This window comes from Zingiber officinale, chromosome 2B, assembly GCF_018446385.1.
Source record: "Zingiber officinale cultivar Zhangliang chromosome 2B, Zo_v1.1, whole genome shotgun sequence".
NCBI classification, from domain to species: Eukaryota; Viridiplantae; Streptophyta; class Magnoliopsida; order Zingiberales; family Zingiberaceae; genus Zingiber; species Zingiber officinale.
This window is the reverse complement of record NC_055989.1, coordinates 116,015,796-116,038,197: the sequence shown is the minus strand read 5'-3', so window position 1 is coordinate 116,038,197 and position 22,402 is coordinate 116,015,796. Positions and strand designations below refer to the sequence as shown.

At 33.2% G+C, this 22,402-nt stretch overlaps 1 protein-coding gene across 1 annotated transcript; it reads left to right on the top strand.

The window, feature by feature from the left end:
* Positions 1–8,877: 8,877 nt before the first annotated feature.
* Positions 8,878–21,847, top strand: LOC122049459 (protein FAM136A-like). Its single transcript, XM_042610840.1, has 3 exons — positions 8,878–9,160; positions 9,242–9,379; positions 21,462–21,847. Exons 1-3 carry the CDS (start codon positions 9,032–9,034, stop codon positions 21,639–21,641), a joined length of 447 nt encoding a protein of 148 aa, XP_042466774.1. The 5' UTR covers positions 8,878–9,031; the 3' UTR covers positions 21,642–21,847.
* Positions 21,848–22,402: the final 555 nt, after the last annotated feature.

Below are 22,402 nucleotides of genomic sequence, written 5' to 3'. Positions count from 1 at the left end.
ACCAATATCAACCAAAATATGTGTTTTTTATGTTACATTTTGTTTACAATGTTATTGCACTTGAATTTAAGTTGGTTTTGATGTAATATTGTATGATGAAGTAGCATATTTACAAATCATAATAAAATTTCAATAGTTGTTCCAAAAAACAGAATATAGTAGCATATTACAGCACAATACCAAAAGTCTAAAATATGATATATCAATTCTTCATATTTTGAAGAATTTGTAATCGTCGTTTCAAAATGTACTCTCGTTGCACTTCATCCAACCCACTAATATCCATCAACATAATCTTTTCATTTTTTTCTTCCTCAGCCATCGTGATCAAACGGTCTTTCTGCTTCACCTTTTCTTTTTCAATTTATGTTTTCAGCTTAATCTTCTCCTTTTCAATTTCTACCAACATATCTATTTTGGCCATCTTTTCATCGTGGAGTTGCTTCTTGTCATTAGTTATTCGCTCAACCACTGCTTCAAGTTGTTTCGATTTTTCTTCTTTGTGATTTTTTTTCTTCTCTTGATCTTTTTGAGCCTTCCTGCCTTGTGGCCTCTCCCAATGAGAGGACATTGAAGATAAGTCTTCATCTCCCAAATTTATAGTGTGTGGGGTAGGAGGAGAAGCAGAAGTGACTTTTCTTTTTTTTTTCCCTTGACTTCTTCTTTCTGCAATATCCATTTTGGTTGATATCTTAATATTTCCCAACAATGCTCAAATGTGAATTCATTGTTTTCATTCTCTTTGTAGCTAGATTTGGCCAACTTAATCTGTAAAGAGTACAAATTTATCATGACCAAAAGTGTTTGCATATCAAAGAAAATAACTTGAACAAAAGAAATCTAAAAAGTGTTTGCATATCAAACAAAATAACCTGAACAAAAAAATGTGTACCTTATCATTCTCACTATGACCACTCTGATGCAAGTTTTCAACTTGAGCTAAGCAAGCACAAAACTTATTGACTGAACGTTGAATAGTGCTCCAACGATTTGTTAGTGAGTGAACGGTTCGTTCTTGAAAATTAGGCTTCTTGTATTCATGGTAGTATTGATGTACCCTACTCCAAAATGTAATGGATTTTTGATCATTCCCAACAATTGCATCTAAGCTCGTACTAAGCCAACCACTAACTAATATTTTGTCTTCTTCATGAATGAAATTCACACCTCGCTGAGTTTTTTTACTAGTGCCTTCGATGGTAGTTTGAGGAGTCGGAATAGCCGTCACGAAATCATTCAGAAGGTTTGGATCTTTATCTTGTAAAAGTTGAGTGAAGATTCCATCACCACTTTGAGGATCCATAGTGCTGAAAAATTAAACAATTTGTTATATAATCAACATGTATAGATACCAGTTAAAGAAATAGTGAGATATATATTAACCAAAAAAGTTTATAGTAGATGGTGATCTCGATTCCCTTCTTAAGTTAAACTTTCCATGCAGTAACATCATTTAGTTCCTTACACTCATTGCATAAGACATTACTGATGAAAATACCATTGTTTCAAAGAATCTGTACCACAAACAACATACTAGATCTCACACACAGTTAACTCTTTGCTCGATTCCCATGAGTTTTAGTTAAGCCAACTCTTCATTACAAAATTATACATATAAACATGGGAACAAGCAGATGAAAAAAAGAAGTTAAAATCACTAAATGCAAACGAACATGTAGAATGACAGATGCACAACAAATATTAATCGTTTTCATTAAACGATTTCAATTCATTTATCAACCAAGGCAATCAAGTCATCTCACAAACACCTATTAAAAATCGCAATCGACCAACTTTATAATCACACAACCAAAACTCTCCATAAACATCTCACAGCAGTAACATGGACTCTTCTCCAAGAAGAAAATATAGTATGAAAAAAATAACTGAAAATGGCAAAAGAACCACTTGAGTCAATAAACTATACAAAAAAAAAATTCCTTCATAAATTCCTTGCAAAGAGTTCCGATCTAATTGCAAGATAAATAAAATTGCAAGATAAATAAAATCTGCACATTCATGAAACAAAAAATAAAATTGCAAGATAAATAAAATCTGCACATTCATGAAACAAAAATAAAATTGCAAGATAAATACAAAGAAAATAAGATCGTGAGAAAACTTACTAAGTTCTCGATCAAAGATCCAGTGATCCCAAACTCAGAATTGAAATCTGCTGATAAATGCCCCAAAAACCCTACGGAGAGAATAAAAACTCGGAATACTCTTCCACGGATGGCTGTCAATCTGTAAAATCCAGAGAAATAAAGTGTGAGAGGTTTTAAAAAACGAGGGTTGAGAGAAGAAAAAGCAGACATTGAGAGAAGAACAAACAACAAGCCTTTGAGCAGAGAAGAAGAATGACAAACTGAGCGAGAAGAAGAAATAGGTTTTGAGAGAAGAAGAAACGGCAATCCTTCGAGCAGAGAAGAAGAAACGGAGAGAAGAAGAAATGGCAAACCTGAGCAAGAAGAAGAAATCGACGTTGGCGTTGAGAGAAATGGTAAACCTTGTAGAGAGAGAAAAAGAAACGACGAGAATAAATTGCAAACCTTGGAGAGAGAAAAAGAAAAGAATAATATTTAAATGTTTAGGGTAGTGTTTTTATTCCCTAAATTTAGGGAGTTACTGTTCATAAAATCTAAATTTAGGGAACCAGTAAAGTATCTGATGCAAGAGATTTTTTTAGCTAAAATGTAAAATTTAAGGTAAAATGTATATTTAGAGTATCTGATGATGTAGATGCTTAAAGACACCCATAATTGTAAACTTCTTATACTTCACTCATTTCGAAAACTTCTCTTTCTCCAATAATATTTTTATTACCCTACTGTTAATTAACTCTTTTTTATTTATATTTTTCACATCTTTATTTATAATTTCATTTACTATATATAATATTAATTAATATTTTAATTTAATATTTATAATTATATTAGAATTTATATTTATTTATGTAAAAATAATAATTCCATAAAAATAAATAAATATTTAATAAAAATATAAATAAACAAAAATTATTTTTTTTTAAAAAAAATATTAAATAGGTCAGTCAGCCCTTGTTATCTGTTGTTCTCACGCGCACATCAAGAGGGAATATAAACCCTCTGAATAAGTTTTTTTTTTTATAAAAAGTATAAATCCGATCCTAATATTTTAGGAATAATTTATATAAAAAATTATAAACTCCATTCGTGTAGTGTAGTGGATGCAGATTTTATAACGAAGGATTTATAATATAGAGCCTCGAGTGATTCAATCGTCGAGTGAAAAAAATATTTTTTGAAAAATATAAGTTAAATAGTGAGGGCAGAAGGCGAAGAGAAATGATACGCTGAGTGAATCCGAAGCACGAAATGCTCAGGGAATGACTCAGCACTTCCTACGTGGAAAAAAAAAGAAATAAAAAAATCAATACGGAGCAAACAGGCAAGCTTTTGCCCTAAATCCCGCGGCTTCTCTTTCCCCTCCACCTGCGACGTGATTTTCGGCTCGACTTCTCCCTTCTCCTCCTCCTCCACCCACGACGACGGCCAGCTACTCCACGCTGGAAGCTCCTCGAAGCTTCTCAAAGCCAAGCATCTCCACGCGGCGAAGCTCCAAGCTTCTCCACGCTGTGAAGCCCTAAATCTCCTCCACGCGGCGAAGCTCCAAGCTCCTCCATGTTGTGAAGCTCCTCGAAGCTTCTCCTCCACGCGACGAAGCTCCAAGCTCCTCCACGCTGTGAAGCTCCTCGAAGCCCTAAATCTCCTACACGCGGCGAAGCTCCAAGCTCCTCCACGCTGTGAAGCTCCTCCGCTAGTGAAGCTCCACCACCAAACATCCACCAGAGAAGCTACTCCTGGCAGTATCTCGCTCTTCCTCTTGCCCTTTCCATTCTGGTAACTCACAGTATCTACTCCTGGCAGTATCTTGTGTTTTAGTTAAATGTATAGGAAGCTCATAAACTTTCTTGTCTATTTTTGATGAACCAACATGGATGGATAGACATAGCAGAATTTATTACCTTTAAGATTTCTTCCTATGCAAAGAGTTTCCAATGTATAGGAAGTGGATTCACTCACTGTATCTTCTCCTGTATTTTAGTTAAATTTCATGATTCATTATCCTGCTTAAAGGGGTACCTTGATTGATGCTTTGTTGTTTCTTGACAAATCTGACATCAATAATGCGTGTTGTTTATTCCTTGCTATTTTGTAAGTTATGTGTATTCATAACAGCAAAAGAAACATATTGAATTATTTATTTATGTATGTTCCTTGTTATGTTCTCATTTCAGGTTTTTTTCCTAATGATGTTCTTAAACATTTCTTTGTGCTTAGGGATGTAAACGAGCCGAACCGAGCCGAACAGTATCAGGCTCGAGCTCGGCTCGTTTAAGTTATATTCGGGCTCGAGCTCGGCTCGAGCTCGAATCGAGCTTTTATCACAAGGCTCGAGCTCGGCTCGTTTTAGAATTATCAGGCTCGCGAACAGTTTGAGCTCGACTCGTTATTAGCTCGATTATCAAAGTTAACGAGCCTAACTCGTTAAGCAAGCTCGGACTCGTTTTCGGGCTCGTTTAGAGCTCGTTTTTGGCTCGTTTTAGAGCTCGTTTTTTGGCTCATTTTAAGGCTCGTTTTAGAGCTAGTTTTTTTGGCTCGTTTTAGAGCTCGTTTTTTTGGCTCGTTTAAGGCTCGTTTTAAGGTTCGATTTAAGGCTCGTTTTTTTTTGGCTCGCGAGCCTATAAACGAACATGTTCGCGAGCTCACGAGCCGAATATCCTTAAGCTCGAGCTCGGCTCGATAAAACTGTCGAGCTCGAAATCGAGCTCGAGCTCGGCTCGATAAGATAAACGAACAAACTCGAACGAGCTTTTTACCGAATCGAGCTCCGAATAGCTCGCGAACCGTTTGGTTCATTTACATCCCTATTTGTGCTATTATTTATTTATGTTTGCCAATAACTATTTAGTTTGAATTTAGGTTGTAAAATTGTTATGGAGCAAGAACTATTAATTGAGGGTGATGTGCAAGTGTTGGGTGATTCGTCAAGCTCAAATACACTTGATACTCCATAAGTTGGGATGTATTTTTCATCTGAAGAAGAAGTCCGTGCTTTTTACAAATCATATGCCCAAGGTCTTGGTTTTGGTATTTCAAAGTTGGGTTCCAAAAAAGGAGATGATGGCCAGATAAAGTATTTTTCATTCGAATGCTCTAAAAATGGTAAGACCGTTCCTAAAGTGAAAAATTCCTTTTATCCTTGAGCTTGTAGAAAAACGGATTGCAAAGCAAAGATTAATATTACAGTTCAGAATGATGAATTATGTGTCATTACTAGTATTCAACTAGAACATAATCATGCATTAAGTCCAAGGAAGTCAAGACATTTCAGATGCAATAAAGTGTTAGATTCCCAAACTAAGAGGAAATTAGAGTTGAATGATCAAGCAGGAATAACTTTGAGTAAAAGTTTTCAATCATTTGTTGTTGAAGCTGGTGGTTATGAAAATTTATCATTTGATGAGAGAAAGTGTAGAAATTATGTGGCTGAAGCACGAAGATTAAGGCTTGGGAATGGTGATGCAGAAGCCTTGAATAATTACTTTTGTCGTATGCAAAGTATAAATTAAAATTTCTTTTATGTAATTGATGTAGATGAAGATTCTCGCATCAGAAATATATTTTGGGCTGATGCAAGATGTAGGGTTGCATGTGATTCTTTTTCTGATGTTGTTACATTTGATACCACATATCTTACCAATAGTTATGATATGCCATTTGCTCCGTTTGTTGGAGTAAATCATCATGGTGAATCCATATTACTTGGTTGTGGTTTGATATCTAAAGAAAATTCAGAAACTTTCATTTGGTTATTTAAATCATGGTTGGCATGCATGAGAGGAAGAGCTCCACGAGCTATTATTACGGATCAATGCAAAGCCATGGAAATTGCAATTCTTGAGGTATTTCCAGACTCTCATCATCGTTTATGTCTTTGGCATATTATGAAAAAACTTCCAGCTAAGTTTAGTAGTCATGCCAACTATAAGTTGATAAAGAGAAACTTGAAGAATATTGTTTATAATTCTTTGACAACTACAGAATGTGATAGCAACTGGAAAAATTTATCAAAAAATTTAACTTGGAGAAAAATGATTGGTTGAATTCTTTATATGAAATTCGTCATAAGTGGATGCCTGTGTATGTGAAAGATAAATTTTGGGCAGGAATGTCGACAAGTCAAAGAAGTGAAAGTATGAATGCTTTTTTTGATGATTATGTTCATTCAAAAACAACTTTGAAGCAGTTTGTTGAACAATATGACAATGCTTTGAAAAGCAAGATTGAAAAGGAAGATAATTCTGATTTTGCTTCTTTTAATTCAATAATTCCGGTCATCAGTGGCAATCCAATTGAAAAGCAGTTTCAAAGTGTTTACACTAACAAGATATTTAAGTTGTTTCAAAATGAACTACGAGGTTTGATGTTTTGTAATACTTCATTTGTGAAGGAAGAAGGATCAACATTGTTTTTTGAGGTGATGGAAACTGTATATGGAAAAGATGGAACAACTCCAAAAGAGATTTCCTTTTGGGTACAATATAGTGAGTTACAATGTCAGATGAAGTGTTTGTGTCGTCTCTTTGAGTTTCGTGGAATTGTTTGTAGACATTTGATGTCTGTTCTGGTAAAAAGAAAAGTCACTACAGTTCCAGAACATTATATTTTAGAACGATGGCATAAAGACATTAAACGTGGATATCAAGGAATCACTAATATTTATGATGATTCTTGTCAACATGCAGAAGAAAGACGAAGATATAATAATTTTCAACCATTGTTACAGGAAGTGGGACAACTTGGGTCAAAAAATGATGAGAGGTGCTTTGTTTTAATAGGGATATTAAAAGAAGCAAAAAAAAGATTTATGGATACCAACATTGGTGATTCATTGGATGGTGATCATGATAGTAACATAATACATGAGGAATCAAGAAATGAGAGCAAAAAGTTTCATAGTCCACTGAAAGTAAGGTCTCGTGGGCGTCCACCGACGAAAAGAAAATAATCAAAAATTGAGCAAATTGAGAAAAAGGCAAAGGCAAAGTCTCGAAAAAAGGTTTGGTTTGTATATTTGGATGTAATTTGTTACTTTAGTGTTATGTTATGTTGCTAATTTGTATAAGTACATTTGTCTACAGGGTTCTACAATTGATAGAAAGCAAGATGAGTTATCAAACATTGAACAAATTGATAAATTTTCAGGTTTGCTTGTAGATTCTTCATTTATTGTATTTTCAGTTTTTTTGTTAAATCTAAGTGATGATTTTGTTCTTATAGAGAGTCAGAGATTGTGTAGATTGGATAAAGAACTGCTGGTTCCTAATGATATTATTCAGGTATCCTTATTGTTTCTTTCACTTTAATGTTTGACATATTACCATCGTAGCCCTTCTATTATCGGTAACTATCATGTAACTTCATTCTTTGTATCAAAATTTGTATTTTCTATGTAACATTTGGTTTGGAAAGAAAATGGTCTAAGTGTGTGGACATATGTGCAGACAATGGAGAGAACAAGGTCTTTTGAGAAGCCTATTGATTTGTTACAAATGCATGCTGATTTGTTCAAGGTATCTTCTCTTATCCAGGAAGATACAAATTTTAGAAAAGATTTTTTTCACAATCCTTGGCTTGATGGTAGATGCTCATGATTCTCTGTTTGTTCCAGGAAGGCGAGAGTGCAAAAATGAATTTTGAGATTAATGATTATCCAGGATATGGAGATGAAGTATTTCATGAAGGCAAGAGTTAAAATGCTGCTACCAGAATGTAATAGAAGATTGTAATGCAATTGAACTTTTAAATTTTGTGTATTACTTGAATTGTTGTCTTATTACTGAACTTCAAACACTTTGATTTTCTTATGAGGATTTTGTCTTAGTTATTTTGTATCTTCAGAGTTGGACTGTTGTTGGTCACCCTCCCTTGAAGTAATTGTAGAAGTTATATTGTGTTATTGCTCTGCCACATGTAATTCTCATATATTGCTCGGTAATTGTAGAAGTTATATTGTTTGGCTTGATCGTGAATCTCTTCAATGGAGTTTTTGCTCTTCAATGGAGTTTTTGCTCTAGATCAGGAAGGCTTTGGGGTTTAGGGCTGGGAAGCTCTAAATCCACATGAGTATTGGATCGGTCTGCTGACCGATCCAGTGATACTGTGGTTATCTGATCGGTCTGGTGACCGATCAGTAACCAAACAGTAGATTTCTATGGGTTATCTGATCGGTCTGGTGACCGGTCAGTAACCAAAACAGTAGTCCACTGTAAGTTATCTGATCGGTCTGTAGACCGATCAGATAGCGATGAGATTCAGAGAACAATAGGGGGATCGGTCTGTGGACCGATCAGGCTTAGAAACCAACGTGAGTTGGGGATCGGTCTGGGGACAGGCTGATCGGTCCCATGACCGATCAGCCTAGGGCCTGATCGGTCCCATGACCGATCAGAGACCTTGAGGACCGATCAGGGTGGATTCTGATCGGTCCAGGCCTAGTGTTCTCCGTATTGATTTTTTTTTTTTTTCCATGTAAGAAGTGCTGAGTCATTTCCTGAGCATTTCATGATTCACTCAGCGTATCATTTCTCGAAGGCGAAATACTCATTTTAGCGGTTTCTTCATATTCAGTTTTAATAGAACATTAAAACGACTTTTTTAATTCGGAGGCATGAGATAAAATAGATACAGATTAAAAAATATATATATAATTAATCTATCGATCTGACCAATATCTATGGGACGAAGCGTGAATTCACTGTGGTGGGTCGGTTTAATTTTGAAGAACCATAGATCGTGTCTAACATGACTCGCTGTCGTATGTTTGCCTGCTACAGCCCAAACGAATCCAGTAGGCTGTTTTAACACAAATTCCAACTAAAACCCTAAAGCCCTTCCGTCTACTTCATCATCTGTCCTCTCGATCACCAGCGGCTGCTGAATCTCAAGGGACTCTCTTCCGACTATATCTTCCGTATTGTTCAGGGATGGAGCACTTGGCCGCGATGGAAGAACGCCTTGTAACCGATAGGTTGAGAAGAAAACTCGAAGATGTGAATGTAGCTGCGAAGAACTTGCTGGATCCTGTTCAAGATCACGTCAACTTCAATCTCCAAGTAACCCCCTTTCCTTCTTGCTTTTAGGGAAAATTTGATTTTTTTTTTTAATGGTGTTCGCTAAAAACATTTACATTATAGCAAGCGTACTTCAAGTGCGCGTACGAATGTTTTGACCGGCGGCGACGGCAGGAGGAGATAAACAACTGCGTTGAGCACTGTAGCGTTCCGGTAGTTAATGCCAACAATCTGGTGGAGACAGAAATGGCCAAATTCCAGGTTTTCTTTTTGTACTTTTATATCTCTAAGGTGCAAAATATATATGCAATATTACCTTGTTTTGTTTGGACATTTATTTGTTCATATTCGTTTTGATGGTAATGCAATAGCTGAGCAATAATTATTTGTTAGATTTTTCTTTTCAAATGTTTTCTTAAGAAAATTATGTTCCATGATAGTCATATTATTCGTGTTTTAACATAGGAAGCGTGAAAAGGAAAATATTATTTAAGTAATAATAGTTATCATTAAACCAACTGCATATTCTTTATCATTCAGTTACCCCTCAAAAAAAATCGTTACATGGTGTATTTGGGCTAGGTTATGCTTGGATGATTATGGAGTAGAAATTGACGTTAGGGCGATCAATTCCTAGGAAGCTTAATTTAAGGAGGAGGTTGTAGATATAGTTATACTTGAGTTAGGTTTGACTTGAGATGGTTTGAGTTTGATGTGGATGGCTAAATTATTAACAAAATGTTTAAGATAGATAAAATTGATAATCTAACAATCCCCAAAAGCCTAATTTCCTGAAAGATAGAAGTCTAAATGGATCTTGGTAAATGAGAAATTTGACAGGAGTGAACTTTTGGTAAATAGAAGTCCAAGAGGATCTTTGCAAACGAAAAGTTTTAAAGGAGTGAACTCCTGACAAATGGAAGTCCTGAGGGACTGAACTCTTGGTAGACAAAATTCACAAAGGAGTAGACTCCTTGTAGATGGAAGTCTAAGTGGATCTTGGTAGACAAAAAGATTTGTAAGAGTGAACTCTTAGCATATGGAAGTCCAAGTAGATTTTGGCAATTGAAAAGTCCCAAAGAGTTAACTCTCGGCAAGATAAACAATCCTAGAGGCGGAACTCCTACCAGCTTTGAGGGATGACGAAGGTAACCTATGTGTCTAAAGAGGTGATACCTTAAGTGACTCTGTTATAAGGTTTCCTTAGAACTCTATTATAAGAGTGAAGAGGTATTGAGGAAGAAGCATGATCAATATGAAGACATGTTAGATGAGTGACTCGAGTGACATTGTAGTTGGGTGGGAAGTTTTGAAGGAGTGAACTCCTAACATATGAAAGTCCAAGTGGATCTTGGTAAACGAGAAGTTCCAAAGAAGTGGACTCATGACAAATAAAAGTTGAAAACTGGATTTTGGTAAACGAGAAGTCTTGGAAGAGTGAATTTCTAGTAGATGAAACTCTAAAACAGTGAACTCTTGGTAGATGAAGGAGTGACCTCATGGCAAATGAAAGTTCAAGAGGATCTTGATAGACGATGACATAGTTACCTTCTCTGTGTTTGAAGAAGTGCTAACTCAAGTGATCCAGATTAAGCATGACTCGATTACATAGTTCTATGGATGGGGGCCTGTCGAGGAGGTCTTGAGGGGGAGGAGCATGATCAGAGACATATGAGATGAGTCAATCAAGTGAAATGTAATTCTTACCTTTTTGGATAAAAGTTTTCTATTTAAGCATGCACTCAGCTAGAGAACATATGTTTTAGTTTAAAGTGACGAATTAACTTAAGCTTAAGCAAGTTCAGTTAGTTAATACTTGCAGACACTATAATCAATTGCTGACTTATTGTTTGAGAATAGAAGGGGTTCTAATTTGGCTTGAGTTGATCGTATGCTAAAAGAGTTAACTTATTTGAGTTGATTATTGAGCGTATAAATTTGAAATCAATTAGTCAACTCTATTGACTATCTTTGAGTTGATTATTTGGCTTGGCTTGAGTTGATTATTGGCTTGAGTTCATTATCCATGGATCAACTACATGGATCTATCCCTCTATTGAGATCCCTACGAGACTATATTACTAATTATATTTAAATCAAATAAATAATCAAAGGATCATAATATGGTACCATAGTTAAGAATTGTTTGTTTTTCTCCCTGATGATAAAAGGTTGTGTATATCGAGAAGGATTTTGTTGTATTTTCTTTATTATTCACTAAAGATTGATGATTATTTTCTATTTTTCTTCCTAAGAATTTAAAATGTCTATTTTGAAAAATTATGGTTTATTGTGGTTACCTATGTTATGAATAGTTGGCATGTGGTTGAAAGGTGACTTGTTGCCAAAAAATTATTTGCACAAGTCTCTTCTTTATGGAAATTAGGAAAACACTTTACACAAACATGAAAACACATTATAACCACATCAAAAGTAAATCAACAATGAACCATCACAAGAGTATTTATCACAAGTATTTAGCAAAAGAAATGATGCCTAAGAGTTTTGATGTATGTTGCTAGAGTCATGTTTAAAATCTATTAAATTCAAAATGTAGCTTTCAAATTGAATCTAACTGTTTTAGGTTTGGGATTATTGTAATTGGAGGTCAAAAGCTAATATTTCAACCTCATAACTACTACATATGAGAAACAATAAGTTTATGTTGCTTTTGTTATGCCACGCGGTGGGGTCGAATATATGGATCCTCATATACCATTAACCTTTATCTCCGACTAAATTATCATCTATATTTAAATAAATATTTTCGTGTTTATTATTATTAATTAAATCTCCTTTGGTATTTCTTTCTTTGTTTAATATGCATATTTGTCAATAATTTCACATTGCTTAATTGAAATATTTATTGGTCGTCTAAGTTAATGCTCGTATTATCTTAAATAAGTCTATCAAAGTTTTCTCTCAATAGACATAATTATGATTTTCTTTCTAATATTTTTATTTTTTTATCTTGTCTATTCTCATTTATCCACACATCTATCTTAACATTTTCATCTCTACGACTCTCATCTTTTTCTCGTGTGTTCGAATTATAGTTTAACATTCAACTCCATATAATATAGTATAACCGCCATTTTTATAGGTACTTTACGATCACAAAGAGCCCCCCATTTTAATCTTCTTGCTTGCATTCTATGTAAGATATCTTTCTTAATCCTTCTATCTTTCTGCAAAAACAATCCTAAATATTTAAAGCTCTTAATTATAAGTAGCATAACATTTCCTACCGTAATAATTGTTTATTATGTCTAATATTACTAATTTTAAATTTTAAATTTTACATTTTTTTCTTTATTCTATTAAGTTTAAAATCTTCCACTTTCAATGTTTTCCACTAAGATTTGAGTTGATCCTTAATTTAACCCATCTTTATAAGAAACATTTTGGTTAATCCGCTTGGAGTCTTTACTTTTGTCAATAGATTCTCATATATATTCTTAATTATTTTGATATACATTATACTAACATTTTTTTTCTTTAATTCTCTATATAATTTCCCTTGGAACTTTATTCTAAGAGCGAAGAGGTATTGTGAAAGAAACATGATCAATGTGAAGACATGTTAGATGAGTGGATCTAGTGAAATTGTAGTTGGGTGGGAAGTTTTGAAGGAGTGAACTAATATATGAAAGTCCAAGTGGATCTTGGTGAACTAGAAGATCCAAAGAAGTGAACTCATGACAAATAAAAGTTGCAAAGTTGATTTTGGTAAACGAGAAGTCTTGGAAGAGTGAATTTCTAGTAGATGAAACTTTAAAAAAGTGAACTCTAGTAGATGGAGTGACCTCATGGCAAATGAATGTTCAAGAGGATCTTGACAGATAATGACTTAGTTACCTTTTCTGTGTTTAAAGAAGTGCTAACTCAAGTGATCGAGATTAAGCATGACTTGATGACATAAATCTATGGATGGGGGCTTGTCAAGGAGGTCTTGAGGGGGAGGAGCATGATCAAAGACATATGAGATGAGTCAATTAAGTGAAATATAATTCTTACCTTTTTGGATAAAAGTTTTCTATTTAAGCATGCACTCAGCTAGGTAATCAATTGTTTGAGAATAGAAGGGGTTTTATTTTGGCTTGAGTTGATCGAATGACAAAAGAGTTAACTTAAGTTATTTGAGTTGATTATCGAGTTGACAAATTTGAAATCAGTTAGGCAACACTGTTGACTATCTATGGATTAGCTACATAGATCTCTCCCTCTATTGAGATCCCTGCCAGACTATATTACTAATTATATTAAAATCAAATAAATAATCAAGGGATCATGATATCGTGCCATAGTTAAGAATTGTGTATTTTTCTCCTAGATGATAAAAGGTAGAAGGTTTTGTTGTATATTCTTGATTATTCACTAAAGATTGATGATTATTTTCTATTTTTTCTTCCTAAGAATTTAAAATATCTATTTTGGAAAATTATGGTTTATTGTGGTATCCGTGTTATTAATAGTTGGCATGTGGTTGAAAGGTGACTTATTACCAAAAAATTATTTGCACAAGTCTCTTCTTTATGGAAATCTAGAAAACACTTTACACAAACATGAAAATACATTATAACCACATCAAAAATGAATCAACAAAGAAACCATTACAAGAGCATTTATCACAAGTATTTAGTAAAAGAAATGATGCCTAAGATTCTTGATGTATGTTGTTAAAGTCATGTCTAGAATCTATTCAATTTAAATTGTTGCTTTCAAATTGAATCAATTGTTCGACCTTTTGGGTTTGGGATTATTGTAATTGGAGGTCAAAAGCTTAACATTTCAGCCTCGTAACTACTACTTATGAGAAACAATAAGTTTATGTTACTTTTTTTATCCTACTCAATGGGGTCGAATATATGGATTCTCTTATACCATTAGCCTTTATCTCCTACTACATTATCATTTATATTTAAATACATTTTATTATGTTTATTATTATTAATTATGTCTTTTTTGTTTTATATACATATTTGTCATAGTTTTACTTTGCCTAATTGGAGCATTTATTGGCCGTTTAAATTAATCTTCATACCATCCTAAATAAGTCTCTCAAAGTTCTCTCAATAGGCGCAATCTTGATTTTCTTTCTAATATTTTTTTTTTTGTCCATTCTTGTATGTCCATACATCTATCTTAACATCTTCATCTTTACGACTCTCATTTTCTTTTCATGTGTTCAAATTATAGTCTAACATTTAGCTCCATATAATATAGTAGTCTAATCGTCATTTTATAGAACTTCTCTTTAAATTTTAGAGGTATTTTACTATCACAAAGAATACCTGACACTCGTATCCTTTTTAATATTCTTGCTTGTATTCTATATAACATATCTTTCTTTTGCAAAAACAATCCTAAATATTTAAAACTCTCAGTTATATGTAACATATCATCTCTTATCGTAATAATTGTTTATTATGTCTAATATTACTAAATTTAAATTTCACATATTTTCTCTTCACTTTATTAAATTTAAAATCTTTCACTTTCAATGTTTTCCACTAAGATTTGAGTTGATCCTTAATTTAACCCTTTTTTTATAAGAAACGTTTTGGTTAATCTGCTTGGAGTCTTCATTCTTGTCAATATATCTACGCTAACATTCTTCTTTTCTATAATTCTCTGTATACCTTGATACTCTATTATAAGTTATTTCTCAGTCAACGAATATTGTGTAAGTCTTGTTTCTTTTTTCGATATTTTTTCAATTAGTTGTCTAAAAGAGAAGATAAATAATTTCCATTGTCAACTTTTCAAGTATGAATTCAAATTGATTTTCAGTCATTGTGGTCTCGTGCCTTTTTTATATCACTTATTCTTAAAGTTTCATGAGACTCATTAGCTTAATGTCTTTATAATTCACATAATTTTGTACGTCTTCTTTTTTATATAGGGGATTAGAGTATTTACCCTCGACTAATTAGCCATTTTTTTGTTTTTAATATTTGGTCGTATAACTTTGTAAGCCATTTAATATATGTTTCCTTAGGCACTTCCATAACTTTATCATAATATCATTTTATCTAGGCATTTTTCAAGTTTGTATTCTATTTAAATTTAGTTGTACTTATGAAGTTTGATTTCTACTATGAAAATTTAAATTTTTATACTTCTTTGACCCATAGATATTTAAGGCATGAAGTGCCCAAAAGTGCATGTGTTGTGGAGCCTGAGGCGCTTGGAGCCAGGTGGGGCGCATGCCTTACCAAAATAAAGCGCTTTTGGTATAAATTTTTACAATTCAAATATATATAGAGAATTTTTATCAAAATATTTTATCTTCGTAATCAAAATCGAACTTCAAATTAAAGAAAAAACAAACTTCAAATTAAATCCTTAAGGAAAAGAAACATTTATGATGAAATAAAAGGAGAAAAGCAAGAAAGTATAGCCAAATCCAAAAGACCGACGTTGATGTTGTATGCGAGAAAAGAGTTCACGTTTGAGAAAGGAGGGGTGGGGAGGTTGGTGTTGATTGTTTAGGGGAGAGGAAGAGTTACAGTGAAACTTTGTGAAATAAGTTTGCAAGGAGTTAAGGGAGATTGATATTCATTTTCTAAGGGAGAGGAAGAGTCACGTAAAAAAAATGTGTCGCATGCATGTATGCAACCTAATTAATTTAAAGGGTAATTAAAGATATAGATTGAGCTTTTAATTTTTTTTAAACATTAATAAAGAGAGGAAAATTGTGCCTTAAACTCTCAAAAGGTGCACGCTTAAGTGCGCTTCATTCAAGTATGGCGTGCCTGGTTGTGCCTTGCTCCTAGGCGCATCCAGACGTGCGCTTTTTACAACTATGCTCTAACCTACTTAAATTAATTAAGTTTATACTTAATTTCATTCAAAAGTTGAAAAGACCTCTATTTTTTTTTCCTTATAATTCACTAGTACCCTATTATATTTTTCTTTAATGCATCTTATTTGAGTAATATATCTTCTTGTTGATATAAACATTCGTATTTTTTGTATCTAGTTGTTGATATAAACATTTGAAAGTTTTATTCTTGGTTTCACTCATCCCTTTCTTGACTTTTTTTTGGCTACTGTATATTTTTTAAGCTCTCTTCGTTCTTATAAGTGTATGATAACTTTCAGACTTATCATTTTCCCTCACTTTTTCTTGTAGTTTATTGTTTTATCATCAAGATTTTTTACTTAATGATGCATATCCTTTTGACTCAAAATGCTCTTGAACATTATTTTCAAATTTAATATTATATTATATTCAAGTCGTTATGTATTTATCTTAATACTTATTCTCGACTCTTTCCTTAAGTATACTTTACATTTCGTCTTTTAATTTCTACAGCTTAATTCTAAGAGTCATGTACATTTTCCTCTATTGATACTATACTTGAGGCGCATATCTAGTACTACTAATATATGTTGGGTAGTTAAGTTTTCTTGACCTTGCAATATTTACAATTTTTTTTTTGATTATGACTTATTATTGGTTTATAAGCTATCATAAAATCCAACATTTTTCCTTCTTCATTTCTTATCGTAAAATAATTTCATAATTCTCATACGCCCTATCATATTCCTCATTTTTTTACTCGTACATGCCTATTAGATCTCCTCATGTCTTCCTAAAACTTATATTTGATGTCTTTATCTAATCCTACTTAAGATATATATATATACTAATTATATTACTAGTTTCTTTTGCTACCATTATTTTGAGAATTATAATATTATCCCCTTTCGAATTACTCCTACTGTTGTTGCTTTATTCCTTTGTAAATACCAAGTATGACTTCTTCTTCTATCATTGTATCTACTATCTCTATTACTTTACCGGTGAGAGTCCATATCTTCCATGTTTTAAATATAAGACAATTGGTATTTTATAATGTTTGTTCTTATTCAACCTATGATATGATAATTTTTACATATTTAACATCACACTTAAGTTCTCGAATGTCGCGATTCTTGTGAGACGTTGCAATTGGATAATGCGTTTCATCTTTTTTTTTTATAGCAATTTTATTTGCAACCCTCAATCTTTTTCATCCGGACTTTGGATCGACATTGACAGTTGTGTGTGTGTGTGTGTATATATATATACACACACATTTTAGGCAATGGGTACCAGTGATTGAAATGTCGTTCCATGCCGGGTGGCACGAACGATTTTTACTATTTTGACGTGGGAGCAAAATCGGCACTATACCTTGACAATTTCGTGTGGCGTCATCATGTGCGTCACGCACGCGTGCCGTGGTACGGGTGGGTTGGAGGCTCCCCAAAAGTGTCGCAGGATGCCTTTGACGTCGCCAAAAGCGCCCCGTGACGTGATGTTACTATTTGGAAGAAAATTAAAACTTTCATTTAATTAATCCAAACAATTCCTAATTTATGTGTGATATTTCAAAGAGACTTTCATAAATCCTAATTAAATTATCTCAATAAAATATATAAAAAATATATTTAAATTTTTTAATAAATTTTATTAATTGATATTCTGATTTTTTTAATTTTTAATTTTATTTAATTTTTAAAAATTTATTTATTTTTGAATAAATCAGATTTATATTCTAATAATTTTTTTTACTGTTTTAATATTTAATTGATATTATGATATTTTTAAATATTTTAAATATATATTATTTAAATTAATAATTAATTAAATGAATAAATAGTTAGTTAATTTATATAATTATAATATATAAAATAATATCTTTGTATTAATTTATCTAATTATGATTATTTAATCTGAACGTTGAAGAATGATAGAGTTGAGCTAAGCAGAATATTACAAGAACCAATGCTTTATTCACGCCACTTCTTTTGGTAGTAAGGTATCATATTACAATGTGTCAATTTTAATTCAAATTATTGATAGATCAATTTTCTTTAAAAAAAATTATATTTAATTATTTTTCTAACAATATTAAGTTGTTCAATAATGAAGAACTTATGTAAACTCAATATATAACTTATTTTTAAATTATATACAATAAATATATTTATCTAATAATTGCTATATATAAATAAAAAAAATCGAAATCATATTAGCACGACACGATATTGAAACTGTTTCGTTCTGATCTGGGATCAAAATCTCGGCACGGATTAAGATTTTAAACCTTGATGGGTACAATCTAGTCGTATTATTCTGTAACAGGAACTCATGGAGTCATGTTGTTTCTCTTTATGTTCTGCATACGATGGAGTTAGTCATGGTATTTAGTTGTGCACAAAGGTAGGAGCTAAATGTAAAATCAGTATATTTCTGTGAGCACTTGAATAATCAGTTTAAAAATCCAAAATTACCTTGGATCGAGGGTTCTTAATTCAAACTCACTTCTGATGCAAAAGTTCAATGTAATTAATCATGTATGTTAATCTGATATCTGAGTGATTAAAAGATATTCTGTATGCTATGGACACTACTCAATTGTGGCAAAAAAGGTGAATACGCTCGCCCCCAACGTCCCCGCCAATCCGTCCCAGGACCAACACGGAGGAGGTAAATCACGGGCGGCTACTAGCCTTTGGAATAGTGACTAGCACATAAGGGAGATATTTACCTCGGCTTTGCCGAGATTCGAACCCCAGACCTCATTGTGGCAATACCTCATGCGCTAGCCACTAGACCCATCCGAGGGGACACTATGGACACTACTCAAGGAGCATATACATATTTATCCTTTTAAAATAATGAAATAGCATAGTATCATTAAAAAATTTAATATTGCATATATGCTAGTATAAATTTATCAATCTCCAATAAATACCATTAGCTTGAATTAGACGTAGTTTAATGACAATAATATGACCAAAATGTTCTTATGATAATTTGTCAATTGTTTAATTTCAGTTTTCCTTCATTTTTTTTATTTTATATTTATTCAAATGCCATTCCAAAAGATCTAAAAATCATTTTAAAATATAAAAATGTCAAGAGGTTGTCAAATTGAAGTTCAAGTGGAGAATAGTTTTGGTAATTTTGTTAATTGTGAATCGTAAGGTTCATGTTCAAAAGATAAATAAGTAAAAAAACTACAATACTAAGAATTTATAAGAACATCTTTGTTTAATCCCTATCATGATTAATACAGAACATTTCACTGTTAATAAGATGCATTATATAACTAAAGAGTCTGAGGGTTATAATATTATAATGTTAGATTAATATCTTCAAGATAGTTAAAATTTTTTATTTAATATTTCTATCGCACTATTCTCTTTATTCAAACTGCCATCACTCGCTTCATCTTTATTTAGGTAACTATCAATTTCTCTTCTTTTCTCTCAGGTTCTTCCTCAATAATAATCAACTACAAAGAGAAGTCTCTGACATCTTTGATTTAATAGGTTAGCAACTCATTAACATCTATTGTTAAACATGAGGGTTGAGGACAGGGGCATCTTTTTTATCAGATAGGCTTAGGAATAGATGAGGATTGAGCAGAATAGAGTGGAGATGTTTTCTGCTTGAATTCAGAGGAATATAGACATTGACGAGTGTTGCTAAGGATAAGGGCCGAAAGACTCTAGTTAACGTCAATTACTAAGGACACTCAAGTATGTAGACATTGATGTCAACATCCTTTGGTCAATGAATGAACATTGAGAGATGCCCTTTGGTTGAAGATGCACTAGAAAGAAGCCCCCAAATCTTTAGCCTCTAATGAAGTAGCCTTTGATGTGGGATGGGCTGCAATTAATGAGCTGTCGCTGAAAAAACAGCTTTTGATTAGCAAAGGGTCGAAGATAGTGCGAAGTGTTGAAGAAGAATCATCTTTTTTTTATTCTAAATTAATCGTCCAGAACTGTTTATCATCTATTAAATAGTTCTTAAAGGTAAGTTCTATAAAACTGCAGTTAGACCTGCTATGTTATATGGAGCTGAATGTTGGGCTATGACTCGAGCACACGAGCAGAAGATGAGAGTTGCAGAGATGAGGATGTTAAGGTGGATGTGTGGGCATACGAAGATGGACAAAATAAGAAATGAGAGCATTAGAGAGAAAGTCGGAGTTGCATCTATTGAGGAAAAACTCCGAGAGACACGTTTAAGATGGTACGAACATGTACTTAGACGACCAATAAATGCTCCAGTTAGGCGATGTGAAACTATGATAAACATGCATATCAAACGAGGAAGAGGAAGACCAAAAAAGACTTGGTTAGCAACAATAAAACAAGATAAAATTTATTTAAATATAGATGATGATATAATAGGAGATAGAGCTCAATGGCGTAAAAGGATTCATACAGCCGACCCCACCTAGTGGGAAAATGCTTGGTTGTTGTTGTAACTGTTTATCATCTATTCAACTACATCTTGATTAGTTGCTAAGCGCATGATTAAAAATCGATTCATTGGTATTAAATTGTTTCAATCCAACCAAGTCTTTACACTAAAGATTCACCCATATGGTTCAAACTAATTTGACTCAAATCAAATCGAATCATGCAATTTGAATCATGAACTGCACGATTCTTGTAATTATAACTACGCAGTTGGTATCTGCATGGATGTTTGCTCCAATAGGTGTTGGGGTAAATTCTCAGTGGTTGCAAAATATCACTTGACCTTCCCCATGTGAAGGGCCGTTGCGCTAGGGCAAAATGCCTAGGGCGATAAACAAGCCGAGCCGAACCGAGTTTTGGGGTGTTCAAACTTGTTTGATAAGGTAACCAAACCAAACTGAGCTTAAAATGAACCAAGCTTTTAAAATGATTATTCGAGCTTGACTTGGTTTATTTTTTATGAGCATGAGTTTGTTTGAAACTTGACTTGAGCTTAGTTCGTTTAGATGTTTTCGAGCTCTTAATTCGAGCTTGATTGTTTATTTGAAACTTTTAGTTGTTTGATTGGTTATTGAGTTCGAGAATTTAAACTTATTTGTTTATTTTATTTTATTTCATTGTTTATTTTACATATTGAAAAGAGTTCACGAACATTGTTCATGAATGTTAACTAGCTGAATACATATGCGTTCAAGATTACTTGTTTAGTTTAACGAGATGTTTCAACTAGTTGTTTAATTAATCTTGTGTATATTGAACGAATATAAATAAGTTTTTACCAAGCCGAACACCAAGCTTGTTCACGAACACGTGATTTATTTACAACCCTATTAAATGTCTCTCGTGATTTCTATGGGGCCAGCTATATTGGGCCGCTTGGGTGAGAGCAATATCACCTTTTACTCTGATAGTATAATTGCAAAATTATAATTTGAAACCGCAAATATGCAAAATAATATGTTCCTTCATAATATTACTCTTTACCTTGACCAAATTGTCATTTTTAATAGCCCTTCACCTATATAACAATGAATTTCTGTTTTAGTTGCTTATATCTTTTACCATACAGGAAAGGTTGAACCGGTCTTTGATGGTCTGTCAAGACAAGTTTGAGGCGGCGAAGTTCCAAAAACTCAAAACAGATGCTGCAAATGACTTGGAGTCCTGCGTAAATCAGGCAGTTGATGACAACTTAGTATCCCTCCCCCATGTGGTCGATCATATCAAGTCTTCTTTCTCCATAAACTGAAGATTTTGTTCTTGTTTTCAGGGTTTGGCCCTTGTAAGTTGGGACCTGCTATTAAAAAAAATGATCAGGAACTATTTAGACGGATGAGTTTACAGGAAGCATGCCCGGAGAGCCTACATGTTCATGTTTGTGTTGTTTGATCTTCAATTCAACTGTTCATGTAGCTGGCCAATTTTTTATGACATACGGATAATTCTTACCGTTCACCTTTAGTTGCCAAAACTTCTTGAAGCTGGTTCTTCATTTTGATTCATAAAGTACTCAAATTAGTAGCTATGTCCAGTATCAATTTTCATCTCTGTTATATCTTCTTCAAAGTTGAGATATATTGGACACTTGCAAATTATTGCCGTCAGGTGTTCAGATTGCGTGCCAGGTGAGACGTACCTGAAAATCTCTAATTTCTCTGTTGTGAGTGTGTATGGTGGGATGGGAGGGAAAGGAAAAAGAGAGAAGAGGGTGTTCAATTAGTTTCGTTTGAAATAGGATAGAAGAAAAGCTAAAATAAATTATGAAAAATTTTGAGTACCCGTGCATAAATGATGCATAACTCCCATTTTTCTTCTTCCTCTTCACTTCCTTCACTCCAAAAATGGCAAAAGAAATAAAGGATTTCCAAATCTGTTTAAAGAAAAGAAAATGATTTTAAAAGACTTGAAAAGCGATTAAGTTTAGTTAAAGTGTCGTGACTTTGATACAAATTGTAGAATCGAATTATGTGTTAGGGGAAGAGATGAATATCGTTCATTTAAATCTTTTTT